The 10,892-nt window shown below is 52.5% G+C and overlaps 1 protein-coding gene across 8 annotated transcripts in view; it reads right to left on the bottom strand.

Annotated features, from left to right (window-relative positions):
- Positions 1–9,540: 9,540 nt before the first annotated feature.
- Positions 9,541–10,892, bottom strand: part of LOC143166536 (ankyrin repeat and fibronectin type-III domain-containing protein 1-like) — a 269,972-nt gene continuing 268,620 nt past the window's right edge. For all 8 annotated transcript variants that reach the window (XM_076350966.1, XM_076350965.1, XM_076350968.1 and 5 more), the window contains one exon: positions 9,541–10,762. In XM_076350966.1, the coding sequence (XP_076207081.1) occupies positions 10,475–10,762 (288 nt within the window). In that variant the 3' untranslated portion in view covers positions 9,541–10,474. The remainder of the gene's footprint in view (positions 10,763–10,892) is intronic.

The raw sequence follows: 10,892 nt of genomic DNA, 5'->3' as shown, positions 1-10,892 counted from the left end.
AATGCCTGTCCCAGTCAGTCTGCCAGCTCGACAGCCAGCAAACCGCGGGAGCGCGGCTTTTCCACGTAGAGGCAGAGCGAGCATAGCCACCATATTCATGTTACTCCAGGCCAGGACCAAAGCTGGAACCTCTTCAACAACCCAGGAGCCATCAACTCCCTCCTCTGAATATGTCTGAAGTCTGGAAAATATCTTAAATATGGAGAGGAAAGGGAGGGGTTTGATCCTCAGCTGGTGTAAATCAACGGAGCTCCATTGACGTTGTTGGACGATTACTGAGACTTATGTCCTCTGACCCCAAAAATTTCTAGGGAGGGAGGTAATGACTGCAGAGCATTCCAGTGTTGCAAGAGATCTTCCTCCAGCCTGGCTGTGGGGAGGCTGTAACTCCAGGGGCTGGGAAATGCAGGGATAAGCGTCTGGGTGAAGGAAAGGGAGAAAATGCCCCAAGATTCCTGGCTCCGCGTCCCAGTTGGAAGGCAAGGTGGAAACCAGAGAGGCTGGGCTGCAGGGACCATATACCACGGGGAGATGTCATCCTCCTGCACCCTTCTGAGTGTGGAGGATGGACGGCTCTGGATACGAGCACCATGATGTCCTGCTCTCAGCCCACCTCTGGGCAGCAGTGGAGTCTAACGCATCCGCCAGGCAGGACTGAGTCCAAGTCCACCAGTGCCCACCCTGCACACTGAGCACCGTGGGAGCAATCAGCAGCTCACCCCACATCATCCACCCTGCCTGCCTTGGGACAACTTTGGGTTGTTGGCAACCGCCAAGAGCCATGGGCAATGCAACCCTCCACTCAAACGCTGCTGATCCTCCGACAGACGAGCTGCGTCCAGATGTCCCTGAGTGAAAGGCAGCGTTTGGTGGTGCGGGCCGGGTGCCAGTGCTGTGTGCTCTTTCCTGCGAGCAGCGCAGAAAAGACCCTGGAATCAACATGTTTACTGACAGACTCCTGCTCTGTTGGCCTGGTTTTCTAAGGAAATGAAGCTTGTGCAATCACATTGTCTGGGGGTGTCTGTTCCTAATAACTTCTCGGTCCACCAGCCAATTCCAATCCAATCTGACGGAGGGGGAGAGGTCTCAAAATATTGCGTCCTCCCAAGTCTCCCAGCAGTACACTGGGTGGCTAGCTGAGGTGCAGGTAACTTGGACCAGACAAGGAACGGAAGCATCATATAAAGTCATGGAGAAGAGCAACAAGGTCACAGTTGGCTGCCAATAGGTAACCCACAGCCCCGTTGGGAAGAGGACCTCGCCAGCAGTGGCCAGAGCTGGATGTGCACCATCAGCTAGGAGAAACATGCGTGTCCGGAAGGATGCGAGCTCCAGCTACGCAGGGCCTGGCGCTGCCTGCAGTTAGCGCACGTCTGGGCAGAGGAGGACAGAGTCTGCAGCAAGCCATGGCTGCCAGAACGTGTGGAGCTGAGCGCTGAAAAGCCTCCAGCTCCCTGAAGCGCTGGGGCTGAGGGATCCTCGGCTGGAAGGCGTGGGCTCCCAGCGGGCAGAAGTCTCCCTTCCGCTGGGGACAGGCGCTTCCAGGAGCGGAGCCGCGCCACGGGCACCTCGCCAAGCAGAGCGGGACCTGTGGCTGCCCCGTGTCGTGTCTCGTCTTGCTTCAGTCTGGACAGGATCTGGACAGCAGTGCCTTGTTTCTCCTTTCGTTGACGCTGGTTTAATTTGCTGAAGGCATTCGATGGTGCACATGGTCTCTTTAGCTCAGCCCTGCCAGTAATATGAGCTTAACAGAGCTGGAGAGGACTTTTTTTTTATAAGAGCCTATACAAACATGATTTGTTTTGTAATAACTCTTCTTCTGTTCTGTTTTGAAGGGGATGATGGCTCTGGGATCTGAGGGGCTGGGAGACATCTCAGAGCTGCTCAAATTCCTCTCCACGTGCTATCAATTAATGTCTTCATTAAACACCCAGATCAAAGCCACTTCCAGCCAGAGCATGACAGCGCAACAGAGCTCGGCTTCGTGAAGTCACCCGCAATTGGTGACAAAGGAAAAAGGGCTTGGTTTGTCCTGTACCAGCCACATATGGAAATGGGAGATAACTGCCAATGGAGGGAGCGAGTGTCCTTCCTCGGCTCCCCATCACAACCTGGACCAGAAAACAAGACTCAAGCCATGGCAAGTGATGAGGGACCTGCTGCACGCGTGCTTGCTGGGAGAGGCACTCCCTGCGGTGGTGGATCACCACCCCTTGCCCAGCAGCCTGCTCCCGGGCCAAAGCTCTGGTCCCACCAGTGCCAAGGGCAACTCTCCAGTTGACTTCATTGAGACCTGACCTTGAGTTAACCTAGCAAAGCAGGAGGGCTGGGAAAGTCATCTGGAAGGAAACACCACCACAAAATTGTCCAGATGGGTGTTTCCTAGAGACTCTCCAACGCATCTTCTACCTCTATTTTACTTAACCTGTGGGCATCCGGGAACCCCAACCCCTGGCAGCATCCCAGCTGCCCATCTGCATCACTGTACACATCCTTGTGCGATCAGGCCTGACCAGCAAGGAGCCACAGCCTCTGCTAGCATGGCTCCATCTCTGCTTGCCACGGCAGCACATGCCACCAGCTGACCCTGAGCCGGTCAATCCCGCACCCTAGACTTTGTACAAGTATTTGTGCATCAGCCTGGTGCAAAAAGGTATGTTTCCACTTACAGCCAAAACAACAAAACCTGGGATTTAAAGCCCTGTGGCAGTTTGGGTGCACCCTTAATCCATGCTCGGTGCTCAGCCTAGAGCGGAGTGACTGCAGACCATATGACAGGGTCTTCTCCTTGCAGAGCCTTCATTTGACACCAAGAAAGCTGAACCCCTCCAGGAGACCTCGCAGCACGGGGTCCCACTGTGCAGGCAGGCCGTCCGCCTCTCTCTTCCCACCCTCCTTCCTGGTCTGAGCATGCTGGGTACCGCCTCCTCACCGTGGTTTCTCACTCGGTGCTTGCAACGGGCGGGATGGCAGGACCACGCAGCCCCTCAGAGAGGAAGCAACCGGGCACGGCTGGGGTGTGCCCACCAGCCTGGTGGTGTGATCCACGCTCATGTTTTACCAACGCCGACCTCAGGGTACAACAGTGGGACCCTGATGTATTCTCCCTCCCTTACTTCTGTGCCCAAACACACATGGTATTTGTGGCTGCTCTACCAAATGCCACCCAAGGGAAGTTTTCTTTAAAGATATATAGATCTATAATTAGTTGGTCATTTTCCACATCCTTTAAGATAAATTTAGTAGACTTTAGCACCTGGTTTCAGCTTATTGGTGTCATTACAGGGTAAACTGTGGGCAGAGTGAAAATCCAGCATGCACAAAAGTGTTGCCCTCATCTAAGCCGTGCTGTTGTACGAAAGTCTCCACCCCACGACACGCTGAGCTTTGCATCAATGAACGGCGCTGTGGGGGACCGGGTTTGTTCTTAATGCAGATCAATGAACTGAGCGTGTTGCTCATGAAGGAGCAAGAGCAGCAGCGCTGGGGCCAGGAATAGCACAACACTTGGGGAGATAACATCTCCCAGTACGCTCCCCCACCACAACACTCACCCACGAACCACACCACATGCTGCTGATCTGGTACGCTTTGTCCCTCTCTGCCCCCTGTTCCAGGCAGCATGGTCAGGAGCTCAGTGGGATGGATTTCCAGGACCTCGGTGGAAGCACTTTGTGCATTTAATTTCCAGTTTTGAGGTAGGAAACTAGCTGTCTTAAGGGAAAACACTGGGAATCAGGTCAACTGATACCATCATGGTGATGGGCCCTCTACAACTGCAAGCAGCAGCAGTGACATTTGTCTGCACAGAGTGCTCTGTTGTGGTTTGGATGTGGCCGGCACCACACAGGGCTTTGGGGGAAGAGAGGAATGTGGCTGGCTCAGGAGCAGCGCCTGCAGCTATTTCTGCCACAGCAAACTGCACCTCGACGGCGGAGCTGCTGTGATCTCCTGCAGGCTGGGCAGCCACCTCCAGCCTGGGGGCTGAGTCAGGTGAAAAGTGGATACCAGCCAGCTACTCCCCAGCAAGGGGCTGCGGGACGTGCACAACGCTGCTCTGCTCTTAGCCAGTGGCCATAGCTCCTGCTGCCCACCACCCCAGTTCAAGCAGTGGCATGGCAAGTCTAGAAATGGGGTCCAGCAGCTCAGAAATGGTCAAAGAAGAGCAAAATCATACTCTTGTTGCTATCTTAATTTACAGATCAAATTAAACTACTTCAGGACAAACACGTTTGCATCTCCAAAGGTTCTTTGAAGCCTGAGTCAGCAAAGTGCATGCTCAGCTTTAAGCATGTGGTTTACAGTCTATTGGATTAAGCTGGAGCTTGAGGGAATAACCATACAAAAACGTTGTTTTAACACATCATCTGTTAGGTTTTTCTTTTTTCTTCCCACCAAAAATGACATTTTAGCCATAATATAAATGTTCATAATAGATTGTTGGTTTCAACAAATGGTATCTTCCAAAATTCTTGAGTTAGAACAAACTTGTAGATATTTACTGGCCTGTTTCCGTGTTTTGGTTTTTCAAGTGAAAATTAGTTTGGTTAAAAAAAAAGTTAGTGGGTTTTTTTTAAAGTGGAAAATAAAATAAAATAAAGCACTATTGCTTCCTCATGAGTTTTTACTTTTGTATTTTCAGTTCCTGTTTTCACGGTGTTTTATTTTTCAGGTCACTTTGGGAACAGAACACTTCCCTGTGTCCAGGGAATTTTCATGGGGCGGAAAGAGCCGTTTTCTGCCTGATCTATAGGTGGGTTTGGAGAACCTCAAGCCAAAAAATCCTAGACACACCAAAGTCAGCCGGAGCTTTCCGATGGTGCTAACGTTACCAGAACTCCCATCTCCTCCAATCCAAGTGTCTTTGTGGTTGGGTAATTGCAATCTCGGTCTAAAATCTGCATTGTCCAGCCCGGTTCCACATGGGAAGTGGCTTTGCCCACAGCGTACAGAGTACACCAGTGTGTGGTTTCTCGGAGAAACCTGGACTGTCTGTGTAAAGGCTACTTGACAGCGAGACTCAGGCCAACAGTGTTTTGCTCAGCGGCTGCTCGGCAAAGCTGCATCCTCAGTGGGCATCTGTGCTGGGGATGGAAAGTGTGGGCACTTAGCAACCCCTCGAGTCACCCAGCATAAATCTGATCACGCCACATTTCGATTATACGGCAACTCTATTTATAAGCTACGTGGGTAAACAGCCGATGTAACTGCACAGTAATTGCACAGAGTTCCTACAGACGATAGAGCAATAATTAACTCAGTAATTGCATGTGCCGGAATAGCCCTGGAACTTCCACTGTGTTTTGGATGGCTGGCATGGCTCTTGCTCGCTTTCTCGCCTCCTGTTTGAGGGAAGAAAGGCTTCCACTGACTTCAACATATCAGGCTCAGAGCACCTCTCCTCTGTGGATGTTGCAGCTGCTTTATAGAAAGGGTAGCTCTTCGGCTTTCCCTCGTAACCAGAACTAAGGAAAGAAATTCCCAGCAGGAACACGAGAGAGAAGCATCCCAGGGGAAAAAAAAAAGGGGGTGGGGTGGGGTGGAGAAAAAGGCAAAAAAGAAAAAAAAAATCCAACAAAAAACCCCCACGTCTCAGACTCAGAGAGCCAAACCTTGGGAAACACAAAGCTGGATTCGTGTCTGATAAACTGAGCAACTCCCTTTGGACGGGAGAAAATAAATGCAGATGCTTTAGAACTGATGCCAACAAGCTCCTGATTTTGGGGAGGAAATTCAGAGTGTCACAATTCAGGTTTATTTCTATTAATCCATACAATGTGAGCAAAATGCCATTCAGGGGTGGCTCTTCTGGTGATGTAAATCAATACAGTCCCATTAACCTTCATGGAAGTACACCAGTTCTCTCCTGCTGAGCTTCTCGACCTGGGTCTACCTCCAAGTGGAGGGAGCAGAAGACTTGGTTGCAGGACTGGACAAGCTGATGTTTGGCTTTGACTGTCACTAACAGCAAAAACTAATACACTGATCTGCATTTAAATGCTGTTAGTGACGGAAGTGATGTTCACAAAGAGATGAAAAAACCCTCACAAAGTACAAATTGTTCTGCAGCGTCATCTTTTGGTGCTCCACGGCGCCTGGAAGAGGAGGCCACATGTCCCAGCCAAGGAGACCGGCCCCTGCCTCCCAGGCAAGGTAGGAAATGCATCCTTATGCGGTGCCTGCTGCTGCCCGCAGACCCTGCATGCTGCCAGCTGGAAGGGAAACCCCGGAGCCGTTTGGTTTGCTGTTGGCTTAAGGTCAGCAGGAGACGAGCAGTGTTGGCATAGCGAGCTTTCCTATTGAGCTCAGGTTTGTGGACAAGGGGCTGCTCTCGATTTCTCCCAGACCTTTGCTTCTGCCCCACCTCCCAGATAAGCAGTGCTCATATCTACCCTAACCCAGATGAGATTTTCAAGGGTGCTCCATCCACCAGGATGCGGGGTTGTCCAGGGTAGGTAGGTGTACAGCACCCAGGTAGGGACGGTGTGTGCGTGCAGGGTGTCTGGGTGGCACACCAGTGCGGAGGGGGTTAGTGCGCGCAGGAGGTGCTCACCTGGGCTCGGGTGGGTATATGGCACGCGGGTGGGTGCATGCATGTACAGGCACAGTGGTGTTTGGGCCTGGATATTGGCAGTGCCTGTGGCTGGCAGTACGGGGGACACGGGCACTGCAGGGATGGTGATGTCTGTGCCTGGTGATGCAGGTCTGCGTAGGCACAGTCTTCCCCTGGGCCCCTCCTGGACTCTAGCCTGCTTTGCTCATTAAAATACTGGGGAAAAGGGATGGCTACAAGCAAAATGATGGCTACAAGCAAAATGATGCCTCTTCCAGCTCCACCTCCACTGCTTCCCCATGCCAGGAGACAGCAGGGCTGAGGCCGGGTGCTCTGGGGATCTTCCTCCATCGCCTGTGCCGTGGTGCACACACCAGAGCGAGTGCCAGGCTGGTCCTGACTGAGAAAGCCCTCTTCGCCAAACCTCTGTCACTGGTGCAGTTAGCACAGAGTGAAAGGAGACCTACCAGGGCAAACACTGTTAACACTTGTGCTGCAGAGAGCGCCTGCCCTGGCTCCTCCTTGCCTGACAGCAACACCTCATCACGCCATGCCAGCTGCCCAGAGAGCGATGCTGAAGCTGGTGGGAGGTTGTCAGCCCTGTACCGGCCTTTGCTTGGGCCACTTGCTGCCAGGTGCCTGGCTTTGGGTTGGAGAAAGAAGGGAACAGAGAGCAACTGAGGCACAGGGGGGTGAAGAAGTGACAGAACAAAGCTTGAGCCACCTAACCCAGAGCCTCAATGCCACTTAGGGCCTTGAGCCACTAAGCCCCAGTCTTAACTGTAATACCATCCTGCTTAAGAGTGCGTGTGACATTGCCTTCAAATATTAAAAACCAACCTTCATGTAAACAGTTCATGGCTCCAGGCTGGTTCAAGCAGCCACATCGGCTCCCCACAGCCCTTAGCGCTGAGGTTATAGCCTCAGAGACTGCCGCATACAGAGCCTACACGGTTTCTGCTCTTTCTCGTGGCCATGGGGAAGGGCAGGAGAGCATCTGAAGGCTTCAAGACCTGTTTAGAAACAAAACATTGGGATGTGCCCATGAAGCCACACAGGGAGAGAAGGAGAATGTGAGAAGATGCAACCACCTTGCAAGTGCCATTCTTCAAGAAACATTGTGCAGCAGAGCCTTGCCCAGAAACCCCTCTTCATCCAGGCCCTCTTTGCTCTGCTCTTCATGGTAGTCCCACCTTATCATGCATCATTTACCAGCGCAGGGCAGAGGTGTCCATAAAGTCCCTCTCACGGGGTTGAAGATGTGCTTGGGGGAGGAGTGAAGCTTCCATCAGGACATCACACATCCCAGTGCCGCTGGTAGGGGGGTTTCCTACACGACTGCCATGCAACTCCCACCCTTCCCATGCTGCATCCAACCCTGCTTCTACCCGGGCCCCTGATCTTTCCCTCTTCCTCTTCCAGGCAAGGGGAGGAGCTCCCATGAAACCATGTACTGCTTTTGTTCCCTGCAGCAAGTGATACATCCTGCTACGTGGCCAGAGAAACTCCTGCAGAAAAGCACTGCACGGCCAGCGAGATCCTCCCATGGGCAGGGGCTCTGCTCCGAGAAATGTGGGTAACCAGATCCCAGCAGGGTCTAGCTGCAGAGCTTGCCCCGTGTCCACCCCGGCCAAAGAGTCAGCACCTGGCTTTGGGTCATGGTTCCATCTCTCTCAATGGAGCAGGACCTTTAGGAGGGGAGAACAGTTGCTTAAGAAAAGGGGAGGCCTTTTTCCCCTCTGGGGTCAAATAAAAGGGCAGCAGGAGTTGCATGGATCCGTGCTCAGGAGCATCAGGAACACAGATGTAGCTTTCTGTACGTAGCCCTGCTCTAACACTGAATTCACTCTGTGACTTCCAGAAAGCCACTGAATAGTTTTCCACCAGTTGTGCCTTGCCTCTCCTCTGCCCCAAGCTCTGAGCATCAGTAGGTGATGCATGTGAACAGGGTCTTGCTAGGGAAGGGCTACCCTGCAGCTCCTGCCTCTTTGGGATGTCGATGCCTGCGGATGCCCAACAAGGACAAACTCCATGGGAACCTCTACACTCACCAACCTGCTTCTTCCTTGACCTGGGAAAGTGGGATTGGTTTTAACTTGAGGCAGGAGATGAGCGAAGGGGAAAGGAGATGGGAGAAGTGCCTTTTTAAATGTTCCTTTGCCGCTCGCCTCCATATCCCATGGTGGTGTCTGCGCTGACGTCAATGCGGTGCTGTTGATTTGCACCAGCTGAGGGGCTGGCACACGATCCTCCCCTTCAGAGTGGCTTTGACGTGGGGTGGTGAAGGGCTCGTGCTGGGATATATTCCTGCCCGCACCGCACAGCGTGCCGCTGGCTCTCCGCAGCAAGGCGAGGAACGACGAACCTCCAAGGAGCGACGGCAGTTGGCAGGCAGACCCCGCGCAGCTGCCTGCAGAGCCCCTGCCTTCACCCTGGCCCCCAGGGATGGGGGTCTGCTGCCCAGCCCTAACCCCTCCATGCAGAGAGGAGGGGAGTGAGGTGGCTGCTAAAGGGGCATCAGCAACACAAGCCTCACCTTGCGAAGGACCGCCAGCCTCGCACCTTGCTTGCTGCCGCTCGCTTGAAAGTGTGTGCGTCAGCTGCAATACAGCTGTCAGCTCTCGCTGCCTTCCACGCTCTTCTCCTGGTGTTCTTCCCTCGGTGGAGGCTGCAGGACCCGATTAATGCATTTAACTGCAGATGCTCGGGCCCTACAGCCATTGGGTTTCCAACACCACGTGGAGGTGACTGCCTTTGCATGCCAAAGCTTATTTTACTGCCTTACAGAGCAACGAAGCCCAGAAAAACATTTTTAACTTGCACTTCGCTCCCACACGTGCAATTTGCATGTTAACGTAAACCTCCACTGGGTGGAAAGCATCCTATTAAACACTCCTGGGAAAGATGAACCCAGCCCTTGAAATCAGGGCTAATTTGGGGGGTGAAGGAACACTACACATCAAGCCGCAAGAAGGAAAAGAGTGATACGCAGTCAGCAGCAGTCATCTTTACTATGGACCACAGGAGATCAGAAAAATAACCTTGTTAACAAGAGACCTAGTGGCTAACAAAATGTCATGCTATAGGACATACAAGAGAGGCCAAGCACAATCACCAGAACAAAACGGCAACCGAGGAGGAAAGGAAATCCCAGGGCGGTGTGCAGGGTGTTGCAGTAGATGCCCTATAGCAAACCTCTAGTGGTGGTATCAACACAGCTGTGTGCACGTCTGTGTGCGCGTGGGGCTGGCTGCATGGGTTCCTTTTGCTTTTAAAACAAGTCAAAGGGTCTTCACCTCTTACACAACTCCAGTGTCTCTAGCACAATTATTATTAAATTTTTTTTCAGGAAAAAAATAATAATATCATTTTGTTCCAAGAACTATGTGCAAGAACTGTTTCTCCAGGTACAGTGAAAGCAGGGCAGATAGGAAAACACCCTTCTCAGTGCTGTCCTTGTGACTCATGCCCTCTCCTCATTGACACCACAATCCTCCCCAGCAATCCTCTGTGGCTTTGCCTTCAGTGAATCCCAAACAAGGCTTTTCAGAAAAAGAAGAAAGAGAAAAAAAAAGGTATTGCTGCTTCTTCTTGTAATATTTTTCCTCTCTCTCCCCCTCTTTCCCCTTAAAAATGTTTACTTTCAAAAATTCCATTCCTGCAGAGATTCCTCCCGAGCTCTGAGGTCTCCGCACTCCACCCTCCTCTTCTGCAGTCAGAAAAACTGAGTCTCGATGTCTCTTTGGTTAAAAAAAAAACAAAACAAAAAACACAAACAAATAACACACAGCCCAGTATGATCCCATTCCACCGTGTGGACGCCTGATGAGAGGGTGTCTGTGGAAGAAGGAAGCATCAGAGACGAGCTGTCTGCTCTCTGGAAGCTGAGGTCCCCGCACCGCCCGGCCGGCTCTCCTCCTCTCATACGGTGGTCGCTGGCCCATACTGGAGCACCAGAGGGGACGTCTCCTTGATCCGGACGTAGAACCGCCCCTCGGGCCGGGTAGTTTGGAGGGACAGAGGCAAGAAGTCATCGGGAAGCCACTGCTCGCTCTCATCGGAGGCGAACACCAGTCCAAAGTGCTCCAGCTGCTCCTCACCGTAGCAGAAGGCGGCTGAGCCGCCCAGCATGCCACGGGAGACGTCATTCATCTCGAGCACCACCAGCTTCACCACCTCCCCGGCAGACGTCTGGCTGGTGATGTGCAGCTGCGGAAAGAGAAAGGTGGGAGAGATAGATGGTAAGGGGGAGGAACGAGGAGGAACCGGGGACCAGAGGCAGCACACGGCATGTCCTGCAGCGGTGATCATTAGGGTGGAGAAACAGTTGCCCCAAAGG

The sequence above is a fragment of the Aptenodytes patagonicus genome, chromosome 13 (assembly GCF_965638725.1).
Source record: "Aptenodytes patagonicus chromosome 13, bAptPat1.pri.cur, whole genome shotgun sequence".
Lineage (NCBI taxonomy): Eukaryota > Metazoa > Chordata > Aves > Sphenisciformes > Spheniscidae > Aptenodytes > Aptenodytes patagonicus.
Note: the sequence above shows the minus strand (reverse complement) of the source record. Positions and strands in the feature narration are given on the sequence as shown.